The 16052-nt window shown below is 41.3% G+C and overlaps 1 protein-coding gene across 11 annotated transcripts in view; it reads right to left on the reverse strand.

The window, feature by feature from the left end:
• RNF111 (ring finger protein 111) overlaps window positions 1-16052 on the reverse strand; it is a 105590-nt gene that overhangs the window by 43459 nt on the left and 46079 nt on the right. For all 11 annotated transcript variants that reach the window (XM_059699724.1, XM_059699713.1, XM_059699702.1 and 8 more), the window contains one exon: window positions 9156-10048. In XM_059699724.1, coding sequence (XP_059555707.1) covers window positions 9156-10029 — 874 coding nt within the window. In that variant the 5' untranslated portion in view covers window positions 10030-10048. The remainder of the gene's footprint in view (window positions 1-9155; window positions 10049-16052) is intronic.

Below are 16052 nucleotides of genomic sequence, written 5' to 3' on the forward strand. Positions count from 1 at the left end.
TTATTCAAACACTAAAGGCCCAGTGAATGAATTCGTGCATGGGTGGGGATACCTTGGCCTGGCCGGAATTCGAGGCCTATTGGGGGGCTGGCCGGGGGAAGGGTCCCCAGGAGGTTGGCCAGCCTGGGGGAGGAGCTGTGGGAGGTTGCCTATAGTAGTGCACTGACTACCAGGGGGCAGCTCCTGCGTTGTCTGCCTTCTGCTGGTCAGTGCGCGTCATATAGCAACTGGTCAACCGGTCATCCAGTCATTAATGGTCACTTAGGCTTTTATATATATACTAGTGGCCCAGTGCACGAAATTCGTGCATGGCGCGGGGGGTGTCCTTCAGCCCGGCCTGCACCCTCTCCAATCTGGGACACCTTGGGGGATGTCCGACTGTGGGATCGGGCCTAAACCGGCAGTCGGACATCCTCTCACAATCCGGAACTCTGACTCCTAACCACTCACCTGCCTGCCTGCCTGATTGCCCCTAACCACTCTGCATGCCAGCCCGCTCGCTCCAATTGTCACCCCCCCCACCAGGCTTCTCACCCCCAACTGCGCCTCCTTGCCAGCCTGCTTGCCCCCAAATGCCCCCTGCCAGCCTGCTTGGCCCCAACTGCCCCCCTTGATGTCCTGATCACCCCCAACTGCCCCCCCTTGCCAGCCTGCTTGCCCCCAACTGCCCCCACCCTGCCAGCCTGCTCACCTTCAGCTGCCGCCCCCCCCCCCCGCTAGCCTGCTCACCCCCAACTGCCCCCCCCCACCCCCCTGCCTGCCTGCCCACCCTGCCAGGGCTCTGTGATCAATGCTGCACAGAGGGAGGCCCTGCCCACCCTGCTGGGGGCTCTGGGATCAATAGCAGAGCAGAGGCAGATGTTTCCCACCCGGCTTGCATGCACTCTGCCATTAATCCCCAGAAGGTCTCCGGAAGATCTCCTGGGCTAATTAGCATATTACCCTTTTATTAGTATAGACTAGAGGCCTGGTGCATGAAATTCATGCACTGAGGGGGGGGTGTCCCTCAGCCCAGCCTGCACACTCTCCAATCTGGGACCCCTCGGGGGATGTCCGACTGCCGGTTTAGGCCCAGTCACTGTGGGATCGGGCCTAAACCGGCAGTCAGACATCCCTTTCACAATCCAGGACTGCTGGCTCCAAACCGCTCGCCTGCCTGCCTGCCTGATTGCCCCTAACCGCTTCTGCCTGCCAGCCTGATTGCCCCCTAACCACTCCCCTGCCAGCCTGATTGATGCCTAACTGCTCCCCTGCCGGCCTGGTCCCCCCCCCCCCAACTGCCTTCCCCTGCTGACCCGGTCACCCCCACTGCCCTCCCCTGCCAGCTTGGTTGCCCCTAACTGCCCTCCCCTGCCAGCCATCTTGTGGTGGCCATCTTGTGTGAGGGTGTGACAGTCAATTAGCATATTACCTCTTTATTAAAAAGTATTCTCCTCTCTTCATTCATTACCATCACCTGTCAATGTTAAGGTCAACTAAGAAAGTGTAAATTTGTAAACTACAAATCATGTTTGTATTAAGAATTTTCTCATAATATGAATATTGAGAGCTAAAAACTATACAATTTTAAGTGTACATTTCAATGATCTTAGTAAACTTTTAGAGCACAACCACCACCTCATTCCAGTTTTAGAATATTTCCAATACCCTAAAAAAATCCTGCATGCCCTGTTTCAGTCAATCATCATCCCTCCCTATATCCCTATAACTGACCTATTTTCTGTCATTATGGACTGGTACCTTCAAGAGTTCTATAGAAATGGAGTCACACATTACATGCACTTTTGTATGTATACTCAGTTTATTTACTTTGAGATTTATTCACGTTGTTGTATCAACAGTGTATTCTTTTTTATTACAGAGTACTATCCTATCATGAATATACAATTTATTTATCCATTCTTCTGTTGACGGACACCTGGATTTCTTTCACTTTTGGCTATTTTACAAAAAAACCTTCTATAAACATTTATCAATAAATCTTAGTAGATACATGTATTTTCATTTTTCTTGGGTAACTATTGAGAAATATAATTTCTAGGTACTATGGTAAATTTATGTTTAACTTTTTGAAGAAATGCAAAATTATTTTCCTAGGAGGCTGTACAATTTTAGATTACCACCAGGAAAATAAGGGCCCGAGTTTCTCTATAACCTCATCAATAACTGTTATTACCTATTTTTTATTATAGTTGTTCTAGTGAATATATGGTGGTATCTCACTGTGGTTTTGATTTCTATAACTAATGATGTTGAGTATTTTTTCAAGTGCTTATTAGTCACTTTGATAATGTCTATTCAAATCTTTTGCCCATGTTTAATTTGGACTTTGGTTTTATTGTTGAGTTGTTAGAGTTCTTTATATCTTTACATATTCAAAATAAAAGCCCTTTATCAGATATACTAGTTATATTTTCTCCCAATTAGTAGCATATCTTTTTATTTTCTTAACAGTGTTGTTAAAGCAGTCTTTAATTTTGATGATGTCCGAATTAGCAATTCCATTTATGAATCATGCCTTTGGTGACATATTTAAAATATTTCTACCCAGCTGAAGGTCACTCCTATGTTTCTTTTATTTATTTTTGCATTTTCTTTCTTTTCTTTTTTTATTGCTTAAAGTATTACAAAGAGTATTACATATGTTCCCCTTTTCTCCCCCTTGACAATCCCCGGACCTCCCCTACCCCCCAGTGTCTTATGTCCATTGGTTATGCTTATATGCATGCATACAAGTCCTTCGGTTGATCTCTTACCCCCCCCCCCATTTATTTATTTTTTAAATATTTTATTGGTTTCATAAAGGAAGGGAGAGGGAGAGAAAGGAAAAGAGAGGGAGAGAGAGAGACAGAAACATCAATGATGAGAGAGAATCACTGATTGGTTGCCTCCTGCACACTCCCTACTGTGGATCGAGCCTGCAACCTGGCATGTGCCCTTGACTGGAATTGAACCTGGGACCCTTCAATCCGCAGGCCAACACTCTACCTACGGAGCCAAACCGGCTAGGGCCATGATCCATTTTAATTTGTGTGTTTTACATGATTGTAAAAGGTCTAAACTCATCTTTCTTGCCTATGAATGTAAAACTGTCCCAACACCAATAGTTGAAAAGACTAGAATAATTACCTGGTAGACTCAGGTTTTCCTAATTATTATTCACAATTAGAAAATCAAGGGGAAAAGAAAAAATTCTGAGGTTTGGACTGGAGTGGCATTAAGCAACAATAATGAAGTCCTGACATGTCTAACATTCATTCCTTCATTTATTCATTTATTTATATAAACATATATGTATATATGCTATATAAGTATACAAAATATATGTTTATTTTTCTCATCCAAGAATATTTCTTGTCATCTATAAAAGTCATCTTTTATAAATCCTTAGAAAACCTGTAGGGTTTGGATTGATTATAAAGGTAACTCTATAAAGCTAAATAATTTTATTCAGAGGCCAAATATACTCCTATTAAGATTATTCATATATTTTATTCTCCTTGCTGCTTTTGTAAACGAGCTCGCTTTTTCATATTTTCTACTAGTATGTAATCCATTGATGTTTTATATTCATTTTTATTCAACTCACTGGACTCTTGCTTACCACAATGACAACAAATGGTTCAACACTCTTGTCACTGAAATTTATGCAGTTTACATTCCTTCCCCCAAGGTACTATTCCTTGGCAACCTGGAATTTCATTTCTAATACATCTCTACATCATTAGACACCTGTACTGCTTCAAAAGCTGGCCAGTGTCTGGAGGTACAAGTGAATGACAAGGTTCTACAACATATTCTCTGGTACTCCAAAGAGAAGAACAAAGCAGGCACTGATAAATCACAGAGGTAATGAAAGATGTTCTGATTTGGAGAAAGTTAATTTTGAATATTTAATACTATCATATTTATATTTTGAAATATTTGCAAATCACTATCAATTAAATAGGAAAATTGAGATTTAACAGTTATCATATGCACATTTTTTAAAAAATATATTTTATTGATTTTTTTACAGAGAGGAAGGGAGAGGGACAGAGAGTTAGAAACATTGATGAGAGAGAAACATCGATCAGCTGCCTTCTGCGCACCTCCTACTGGGGATGTGCCCGCAACAAAGGTACATGCCCTTGACTGGAATCGAACCTGGGACCCCTCAGTCCACAGGCCAATGCTCCATCCACTGAGCCAAACCGGTCAGGGTGATATGCACATTTTTGAAGTAGTTTCAAAGTTCTAAAGATTACACACATAGACGTACTGAAACATAGTAGTACTGAGGTAGAATATATTTTTTTATAGCATAAATATATCTTATAAGCAGAGAAAACAAAATAGCAGCACTCAAGTGGCTATTTAAAATAATATTCTACATTCAATTTCCAAATTACCTTCTCAATTCTTGCTTCATAATCATATACACAATGCAGCTTAAGGTAGGAGTACAAGGGAATAATCCTATCTAATAATAGACGAACATGGTAATTGACCATACCTTCGCTACGCCTCCCATTGGCTAATCAGCGTGATATGCAAATTAACCCAACCAAGATGGCGGCTGGCAGCCACACAGCTGAAGCGAGCAGGAGGCTTGCTTGCTCCAGTGATGGAGGAAGCCAAGGTTCCCCGCCTGCTGCGGCCTGACTCTGAGCTCCAAAAGCAACAAAGTTTCAATTATAGAAGCTAAACAAACCCCAGATACCTGCTTTCAGCAGGCCGTGGCCACAGAGCCAGCTCTCAGCTCCAGTGACGGCAACAAAGTTTCAATTATAGAAGGTAAATAAATCCCAGAATAAAATAAAAAAAAAAAGAAAAAAGAAAAAAAGGACAGGCTGGGAGCTTCAGTCCCAGCCAGCCTGAAAATGGCCCTCAGCCCCTCACACGGACTGGACAGGCACCCTAGTGGGGACCCCCACCCTAAAGAGGGTGTGGCCAGCTTGAAAACAGCCATCAGCCCCTCATCCAGGCTGCCCAGTCACCCCAGTGGGGACCCCCACCCTGAAGGGGGTGTGACCATCTGCAAACAGCCATCAACCCCTCATCCAGGCTGGCCAGGCACCCCAGCGGGACCCACACTCTGATCCAGGACACCCTTCAGGGCAAACCAGCCAGCCCCCACCCATGCACCAGGCCTCTATCCTATATAGTAAAAGGGTAATATGCAAACTGACCCTAACAGCAGAAAGACTGGGAATGACTGGTCACTATGACACACACTGACCACCAGGGGGCAGACACTCAATGCAGGAGCTGCCCTCTGGTGGTCAGGGCGCTCCCACATCGGAGAGCTCTGCTCAGCCACAAGACAGGCTGATGGCTGCCAGTACAGCGGTGGTGGTGGGAGCCTCTCCTGCCTCCTCAGCAGCCCTAAGGATGTCCGACTGCAGCTTAGGTCTGCTTCCTGCTGGCAAGTGGACATCCCCCGAGGGCTGCCAGAGGGATGTCTGATTGCCAGCTTAGAGCCAATCCCCTGGGGAGCAGGCTTAAGCCAGCAGGTGGTCATCCCCCAAGGGGTCCCAGACTACGAGAGGGCACAGGCCGGGCTGAGGAGACACCCCCCCACCCCCCGCCGAGTGCACAAATTTTTGTGCACTGGGCCTCTAGTATATTTATAAATAAAACACCATGGATTTTTCTTTTTTTAACTTCCCTTATTTTAATTCAACAACAGTACATTACCATTCCACAATGGAGGAAAAAATCTACATCTATATATCAGCTCTATTAGTGATTTTTCTGTGTGTGTGTACATGAAGCTTCTTTAAAAGCCTATAAAAAATAGCCTAACATTATTAAACACCATTTATATAGTTAAGCAAAGTCAACTACAAATGTAATGTTTTGAAGTTCCAATGATAAATGATACAAAGCTAGCTAAGGCATTAAAACTCAATTTATATAATTTTTTATGAACAGAGAGATTGTTCATAAAGCAATCTTATATAATCTTAAAGGTTATATAAGTAATTCACTTAAGACACTCTTTGTTCTATTGCTTAAATAATCACTGTTTTTCTAACACCGCTATTTATGAGCATAACTTCAGGAGATAAACTGCTAGCATGCCCTCTCTGGTCTGGCTCAGTGGAAAGAGCGTCAGCCTGCGACCTGGGTTTGATTCTGGCCAAGGCATGTACCTCGGTTGCAGGTTCAATCCCTGGCCCTGATTGGGGTGTGTGCAAAGCAACCACTAAATGTGTCTCTCTCAAATCCATGTTTCTCTCTCTCTCTCTTCCTTCCCCTCTCTCTAAAAATCAATGGAAAAATATCCTCAGGTGAGGATTAACAAAACAAAACTAACTTTACTTCTGGGTAATAAGACTGGGACCTATGAAAAAGAGGTAAAGCAGCAGTTCTCAACCTGCGGGTCGACCCCTTTGGGGTCGAACGACCCTTTCACAGGGGTCGCCTAAGACCATCGGAAAACATATATATAATTACATATTGTTTTGGGGATTAATCACTATGCTTTAATTATGTTCAATTTGTAACAATGAAATTGGGGGTCACCACAACATGAGGAACTGTATTAAAGGGCTGCGGCATTAGGAAGGTTGAGAACCACTGAGGTAAAGTTTTATTTCTTATTTTATCATTTCTTGGTACATTAAAAATTCCACACCATTTGAATGTTATTAAATCGTGGTGTATTTTTTTTAATACAAAACACTGATCTAGAAACCAGAAAATATCAGGAGTCCTTGGTTTCAACTTTTGGATTTGGATTTCCACAGAAAAGCATTTAAGGATAATGTCTGAAATTAATGTAATTTAAGTGATGTAATTCTTCCAAGAAAGTAAGACACCACATGCTGTATAAACAAGATTTAAAAATAAATCAGAGTTTTCATTTATCTTCAATACCTGAGAATATATGAACTACTTTCTTCCTAGAAACAGACAATGATACTGACCTAGATTTACTCTACTCTCATGTCTCCTATAAACATCAGCTCCTTGGAACTTCTGCATCACACCACCAACCATCCTGCCTCACTAATTTCAAGCAGAAACTGGGCTCTGCTGCTCCCTCTCCCCACACTCTTCACATTCTATCCAAATGAGAAAATTGTGAAATGTGACAATTAAGCAAGACAATTCCCATTCTCATTTCCCTCTTTCTTAATGGTTGCTGTAACCCTTTCCCAGCTGTAGTGTGGGTAGGTTAGAAAAAAAGGAGCTAAACATGGCTAAGAGTTAAATTAAAAACAAAATTACTGGTCAGGGTATGGAAAGGGAGTCTTTGAAAAGGAAGGAACCAATGAAAGAGAAAAGAGGGCTGCGGACTGAAAGGTCCCAGGTTCGATTCCGGTCAAGGGCATGTACCTTGGCTGTGGGCACATCCCCAGTAGGGAGTGTGCAGGAGGCAGCTGGTCGATGTTTCTCTCTCATCGATCTTTCTGACTCTCTATCTCTCTCCCTTCCTCTCTGTAAAAAATCAATAAAATATATTAAAAAAAGAGAGAGAGAGAAAAGATTGAGTAATGGCATATTTGCAAAGTATTAAAGCAGACTCCATCTTTAAAAAGCAGGACATCAGGCAAAGACTGAGAAAGCTTTGTGCCAGTATTAAACCCCATAATCTGGTGTGCTCTCCCTCTTGCGAGTTTCCCTTCTCCCTTTACTTCCCCCCAGATGCAATACCTTTGCCTTTCTCCTGAACTCCAAGGACCCTTCTTCTGCCTCTTTAATTTGTTTCCTGAGCCTGCACAAGCCCGGCTGGCTCACTTCTACCAGCTCTGTAACTTTATTCTAAATAAACTTTCTCTTCTAATTTGAAAATACAAACAAACAAAACCCATAATCTTAGCCCTTTAAAAAGCTCTTCCTAACCCCCATTTTCTTATACTTTCACAAGAAAGTAATCTTTTCCCTCAGCTCAGACTTTACTCCTAAAGATTTTTTCATCAACTTCTTTTAAATTACAACAAACTGCCCTAACCGGTTTAGCTCAGTGGATAGAGCGTCGGCCTGCGGACCAAGGGGTCCCAGGTTCGATTCCAGTCAAGGGCATGTGCCTTGGTTGCAGGCACATCCCCAGTGGGGAGTGTGCAGGAGGCAGCTGATTGATGTTTCTCTCTCATCAATGTTTCTAACTCTCTATCCCTCTCCCTTCCTCTCTGTGAAAAAATCAATAAAATATATTAAAAAATAAAATAAAAAAATAAATTACAACAAACTGTAAAAATGATATACATGGAACACATACTTCAGAGACTGTACATAAACTTATTCTAGTTAAATATAACATTACTGAGGGGAGAGGGAGAGCACAGGTGAGCTAATCATCTTATCAATTCCATTGTAACTGATTAGTCATATGCTCTCCTGAGCATTGTCAGGATTAATGTTTGTGTTCCAATATTAGAATAAAAGTTACCTCTCAAATACTTGAAATTTTTTTTCAGTTATAAAGATCATGACAAGTTAATAGTAACCAGTAGGAATAGAGTACTTAAAAGAAAAATAACTTGTCTTTTTTAGTGACTAGAATTGCTTTTACTGTGGTTAAATGTGAAAGGAATCCATCACACAGCTATCTGAAAAAGTATTCATAAAAGTTAAACATACTAGGCCTGGCCAGTGTGCCTCGGTTGGTTGGAGGGTCGACCTGTACACTGAAAAATCGAGGGTTCGGTTCCTGGTCAGGGCACATACTCAGGTTTCATGTTCAATTTCTGGTCAGGGTGCATATGGGAAGCAACTGATCGGTGTTGCACTCTCACACCGATGCTTCACTCTCTCCCCCTCTCTCTCCCTGCCTTTCTCTCCAAAATCAATTTTTTAAAAATCATATTTAAAATTTGTACTTAGAATAAGAGTCCTGGTTTAATACTACAGTTGGTAATTTACTTATATGGCTTAAAAATAAAAGTTAATTGAGCCTCATACTCTATTTAACCCTTTTCAGTCCAACTTCGAGGCTAACTCAACAGACCAGGCACTAGGAGCAGGTCCAACGTCGAGCAATAAGAACATTAAAAAGTTCAACATTCATTCCCATCAATTAATTTGGACCAGACTGTTTGAATTCCAAAAATAACATTGGACCGCAAAGGGTTAAATACAATGAAATCACTAAAATGTAGATGAAAACAAGCACAAATACAATGGAATAGCTTCCATGTTTTACTCAATTTAAGAAACATTTTTACCTGAGGGGACAGCTGCATTATTTTGGTGGTTTTCACTGGTAGAAACAAACAAATCATCTCCTTCAGTTGATGAGCTTGAAGAGGATTCACTGCTGAGGTCATTTTCACTGGAACTACTAGAACTGGGGAGCAATGCATACTTTCTTCGGGCTAACACTTCTCGTTTTTTCCTCTGCATCAATATCCTCTCTTTCTGTTTCTGTGTCCTCTGTGAGGAATTGTTTTTTACAAATCTCTTTCTGCATGGAAGTCTCCTTAATGAACTGCTATGAAAACAGGGTCTTTTCATTAACAATCCTGAAACAGACTCTGTCTCAGTGGGAGGCCACTTTTGGGACCTTGAACTATGAGTTCTACTTTTAGCATTCAAAATTGACTGGGAATGTCTTACAGAGAGTCCTTTATCCTCATCTGAAGTCACAGTATCAGAATCTCCAAAATGCAGACTAGATGAAGGAGAAGAAAGACAATCACTAAAAGAGGAATCATTGTCTTCATCACTTGGTGCTTCTAGGTGTTGCCTCAATCCTAATACTCCCTGGTTCTCTTTAACACAATTTTGCATGTATGAAGGGCCAGCCTGCTGGCTTTTGCGTTTTTTCCTCACAACACTTTTTTCTTGCTCTTGTTGATTACCATTCATGTCCTTCTCTTGTTTTTGAGAATCATCACATAAATGAGAGAATTCATTCCCCACTTTACTATTAATCATCTCAACTCCTGCAGGAAAACTTTTGGCTGCCCCAATGGGCTCTGGATGCAAGAGGATCCCTTTCAGACTCTCCTGTGTCTTTGGTGCATCAGAAGGAATCTCACTCTTCATATCCACTTCTAAGGTATAGAGCTTGCTATATTCAGGAGTCCATTGAGACATGGGAAACTATAAGGAAGGCCTAGAAGACAAAATTAGATATTAAAAAGATTGTTAGTGTGTTATATTATACTATTTAATTAAAGAGTACTCAGATTCCACTGAAAACATCCCTGTAACAGGGCAGTATTGCCTTTTCCTCATCAACATACAAAATAGTTGTAATACATCATTTTACTATTCTTATAAAACATTTTCCTCTGTTACCTCTACCCATATATCCAATTTTTAGAAATAAAGATCACAGAACATAAGCCTACTTGAAAACTTCTGTTAACTAAAAACTGCATCTCTTACTGTATCTCTTCCTACCTTTAGGAACATAACACATTTGTTAAAATCAAACAATTTTTTCAAAACCTAATATAGTAAAAATGGATAAAAAAAATTAGAATTCAAAAGACTTTGACTACTCAGCAATGCTTTCCTCCTGGTATCACATTTTAAACTGATAATGATATTAAATATTTCTGAACATCTAGGTGGTTGCTATGTTAGGTGGATTGCTATAAATAATGAACCAGTATGAATACAGATTTTCTTTCCCATGGGTCTTTCTTCCTTCATTCTAGTCTATTACCTAACAACAGTCTGAATACCGCTAGACAGCAGGTCAACTGCATTTGAGGAAGTTTTACTTACTCACAACAAGACTCAAGCCAAGACAGTGAGTTGAAGATTATTAATTTAAAGCAGCAGGGCAGAAACCCTCTCTGGAATTAGCTACAACAATCAAGATTTAACTATAAGACTGCGAACAAAGACCACTAGGGGGTGCACCAAGGAAGCATAACAAAATGCGGAGACAAAGAAACAGGACAAAATTGTCAATGGAAGATATAGAGTTCAGAACCACACTTTTAAGGTCTCTCAAGAACTGTTTAGAAGCTGCCGATAAACTTAATGAGATCTACAAGAAAACTAATGAGACCCTCGATCTTATATTGGGGAACCAACTAGAAATTAAGCATACACGGACTGAAATAACGAATATTATACAGACGCCCGACAGCAGACCAGAGGAGCGCAAGAATCAAGTCAATGATTTGAAATGCGAGGAAGCAAAAAACATCCAACCGGAAAAGCAAAATGAAAAAAGAATCCAAAAATGCGAGGATAGTGTAAGGAGCCTCTGGGACAGCTTCAAGCGTACCAACATCAGAATTATAGGGGTGCCGGAAGATGAGAGAGAGCAAGATATTGAAAACCTATTTGAAGAAATAATGACAGAAAACTTCCCCCACCTGGTGAAAGAAATGGACTTACAGGTCCAAGAAGCGCAGAGAACCCCAAACAAAAGGAATCCAAAGAGGACCACACCAAGACACATCATAATTAAAATGCCAAGAGCAAAAGATAAAGAGAGAATCTTAAAAACAGCAAGAGAAAGAAACTCAGTTACCTACAAGGGAATACCCATACGACTGTCAGCTGATTTCTCAACAGAAACTTTGCAGGCCAGAAGGGAGTGGCAAGAAATATTCTAAGTGATGAATGCCAAGAACCTACAACCAAGATTACTTTACCCAGCAAAGCTATCATTCAGAACTGAAGGTCAGATAAAGAGCTTCACAGATAAGGAAAAGCTAAAGGAGTTCATCACCACCAAACCAGGATTATATGAAATGCTGAAAGGTATCCTTTAAGAAGAGGAAGAGGAAGAAAAAGGTAAAGATACAAATTATGAACAACAAATATGCATCTATCAACAAGTGAATCTAAGAATCAAGTGAATAAATAATCTGATGAACAGAATGAACTGGTGATTATAATAGAATCAGGGACATAGAAAGGGAATGGACTGACTATTCTTGGGGGGGAAAGGGGTGTGGGAGATGCGGGAAGAGACTGGACAAAAATTGTGCACCTATGGATGAGGACAGTGGGTGGGGAGTAAGGGCGGAGGGTGGGGCGGGAACTGGGAGGAGGGGAGTTATGGGGGGGGGGAAGAGGAACAAATGTAATAATCTGAACAATAAAGATTTAATTAGGGAGTGTGCAGGAAGCAGCTGCTAAATGTTTCTCTCTCATCGATGTTTCTAACTCTCTATCCCTCTCCCTTCTTCTCTGTAAAAAATCAATAAGATATATTTAAAAAATAATAATAATAATAATATCAACTAAAGGACTTGTATGCATGCATATAAGCATAACCAATGGACATAAGACACTGGGGGATAGGGGAGGCTAGGGGACTGTCTAGGGCGGGGGGATAAAATGGATACATATGTAATACCCTTTGTAATACTTTAAGCAATAAAAAAAAAAAAATCCTATCAAGAAAAAAACAACTAGGTAAATTCTAGTTCATCTACCCTCTGCCTTATTACAAATGGTTATTATGTAGATTGATTGGTATCTTTAAAGATCTTAAAATAATTTGTTCTTTCATGAAGGTTAAATTTATAAAAGTTATGTTTTTGCTATTATTTAATTTTCCAAGCTCTTACATATTATATGTATTACCACAAATTCTAAATTAGAAAATCCCAAATAAAGTAAATTTTACTGTTCGGAAAATAAATAAATAAATAAATAAAAATAAATAAAAAATAAAGCAGCAGAGCAGAACATAAAATCAAACTTCCTACAGTTAATCTAAGTGTATCTAAATAATTTAATCATTGAAATGATGAGCTTTTGAACAAAGTGACTTGAAATTAAAACATCTACATTAATGCAATGTATATACAAGAATGGTGATAATGTAAAAGCTGTAAATATTCTGACTCAAAATGGAACAAATTCATTAGAAAGATAGTTCGTGTGACAAAGAGAAAGCTTTACTAGCCCATCCGGTGTGCCTCAGTGGTTGGGCGTCAACCTATGAACCAAGAGGTCACAGTTCAATTCCCAGTCAGCACATATGCCCGGATAGCGGGCTCGATCCCCAGTGTGGGCCTTGTAGGATGCAGCCAATCAGTGATTTCATCTCATTGTTGATGTTTCTCTCTCTCTTCCCCTCCCCTCCCCTCCCCTCCCCTCCCCTCCTCTCTGAAATCAATAAAATTATGTATTTTTTAAAAATGTGAACATATGGGCATAGCAATGCACAAAATGAAAAGGCAGTCAGTCAGACAGGACTCACCATAATTAAATGCAAGAAAACACAAGTTGCAATGATAAGGCTCAAATATATGTGATTTAAGGTTCAAGGGGGCCCACTAGAATGGCTATAACAAAAAATACAGATAAGTATTGGCAAGGAACCCTCATACATGGCCGGTAGGGATGTAAAATGGTATAGGCACTTTGGAAAGCAGTTTGCAAGTTCCTCAAAATATTAAACACAGAGTTACCATCTAATCCAGCAATTCCACTCCTAAGTGTATACCCAAGAGAAATGAAAATATACATCCACAAAAAAATGTACACACAAATATTCATAGCACCATTAGTCATAACAGCTTAAAAAGTGTAAACAATAGAAATATCCACCAAATGATGGATATAAGGGATTATTACTCAACTAGAGGCCGGATTGCAGGAAATTCGTACAAGGGTAGGCCTTCGCAGCCCCGGCTGCCTCCCGGCCCTGCCCCACCCCCGCCTGCACCCACCTTGGCCTTGTGCTGCCCGCATCCACGGCCACACAACCCCAGTTCCCCGGTTCCACAAAGGCCCACGATTGATCACCTTGCAGAGGGTGGCCTGGGCCTCCCTCTGCGGGGTGATTGCAGAGCCCCCCAATTCATTCCCCCAGCCCCGATTGATCCCCCCGCTGTCCAGTGGCCTGGGCCTCCCTCTGCGGGGTGATCGTGGGGCGATGGCAGGCCCCATGACCAATTGCATCACACCCGCCTTGGCTGGCCTGGCGCCAATGTGTATCATAGCGTGGTCGTCCGGAAGATCGTCTGGGCAGTCGTTCTGCTGTTTGGTCGTTAGGTCGCTTTGCACATTACACTTTTATTATTATAGATAATCAAAAGAAATAAAGTACTGATTCATGCTGCAATATGATCGGAACCTCAAAAATACCAATCTAAGTAAAATAAACCAGTCACAAAAGACTGCATAAGGTAAGATTCCTTTTATAAGAAATGTCCAGAATACGCAACTATATAAAGATAGAAAATAGATTACTGAATGCCTAGGGCTGGAGATATTAGAAGGAATGAGGTGTGAAGACCAAAGAGCATAAGGTTCAATTTTGGTACACTGAAAACGTTTTTTTAAATCTTTATTGAGAGTATAACAGATGACCCCATCCCTATCTCCTCCCCCCCCACCCCACCCCCACCCCCCCCACCCCCGTGCTCCCCTCCACCCAGTTCTGCTCCACCCCAGACCTTCAACACCTATTGTCTGTATCCATAGGTACTGCATGTATGCCTATTAAGATCTTTGGTTAATCTCTTCCCAACACCCTCTTCCTTCTAGGATTCGTCAGTCTGTTCCATGTTTCCATGCCTCTGGTTCTATTTTATTCATCAGGTGTGGTGGTTTTTTTTGTTCATTAGATTACTTGTTCATTAAATTTTATTTTTAGATTCAATTGCTGATATGTATTTATTGCCATTTTATTGTTCATATTTTTTTTATCTTTTTTTCCCCCTTCCTCTTCTTAAAGAATACCCTTCAAAAGTTTATCTAATACAGGTTTGGTGGTGATGAACTCCTTTAACTTTTTCTTTATCTGACCTTCAATTCTAAATAATAGCTTTGCTGTGTAGAGTAATCTTGGTTGCAGGTCCTGGCTATTTACCACTTTGAATATTTCTTGCCACTCCCTCTGGCCTGCATGGTTTCTGTTGAGAAATCAGCTGAGTCCTATAGGCACTCCCTTGTAGGTAACTGTCTTTCTCTTGCTGCTTTTAGGATTCTCTCTTTGTCTTTTGCTCTTGGCATTTTAATTATGATATGTCTTGGTGTGGGCCTCCTTAGGTTCCTCTTGTTTGGAACTCTCTGGACCTCCTGCACTTGCAAGTCTATTTCTTTCACCAGGTAAGGGAAGTTTTTATCATTATTTCTTCAATTAGGTTTTCCATTGCTTGCTCTCTCTCTCTCCTCCTTCTAGCACCCACATAATGCAAATATTGGTACTCCAGAAGTTGTCCCAGAGGCTCCTTACACTCTTTTTATATTTTTGGATTCTTTTTCTTTTTTTCTTTTTGCTCTCCTGATTGGGTGTTTTTCGGCTTCCTCATATTCCAAATCACTGATGTGATTATCAGCATCCTCTATTCTACTGTTGATTCCCCGTAAATGATTCTTTCAGTTAGTGTACACTTAATTTTGACTGGTCCCTTTTCATGTCTTTGACATTCTAAGAAGCTGAAAGTGAGAGACTTAGTGAAGTCCCTTACAGCTCTCATTAAGATCCTTGAGTAACTTTATACCATTGTTTTGAACTCTATATCCAGTAGTTTGCTTACTTCCATTTCATTAAATTCTTTTTATGGAGATTTCTTCACTTCTTTCATTTGTGACATGTTTCTTTGTCTCTGTATTTTGGCTGCTTCCCTGTGTTTGTTTCTATGTATTAGGCAGAGCTGTTATGTCTCTGGAACTGGTAGAGTGGCCTTGTATAGTAGGTGTCCTATAGGGCCCAGTGGCTCAGCCTCCTAGTCACCTGAGCTGAGCACTCTAGGTGCACCCCTGTGTGGGCTATGTGCACAGGCTTGTTATAGTTGAGTCTTGACTGCTATTGGTGTCACTGGCAGGAACTGACCCCTAGTCAATTAGTGAGGACCTGCTGTGACTACAGTGGAAGAGCTGCTGTGCAAGAGACACCTATGGAGAAGAACTTGCTTCAGTGAGGCTTTGGTGCTGAGTCTGCCCCTTGAGTGTGTCACTTGTGGATGTGTAGAGTTGTAATCTGTTATGGTCTGAAGCTGTCCACCAGGTGCACTGATTCGGGGGCCTCCCTGGAGGTGCAAAGTCAACCACTGCCTGGGGCCACCTGGCAGGAGCTACAGAGTAATCTTCAGATGGCTTCTATTTGTGTTCGCTTGGAATACCCAGGTGAGGCCAAGCTGTGAAGCAAGGCAGGCTGGTGCTAGTGCCAGGTCTTGGATCTCTTACTG

The sequence above is a fragment of the Myotis daubentonii genome, chromosome 1 (assembly GCF_963259705.1).
Source record: "Myotis daubentonii chromosome 1, mMyoDau2.1, whole genome shotgun sequence".
NCBI lineage: Eukaryota > Metazoa > Chordata > Mammalia > Chiroptera > Vespertilionidae > Myotis > Myotis daubentonii.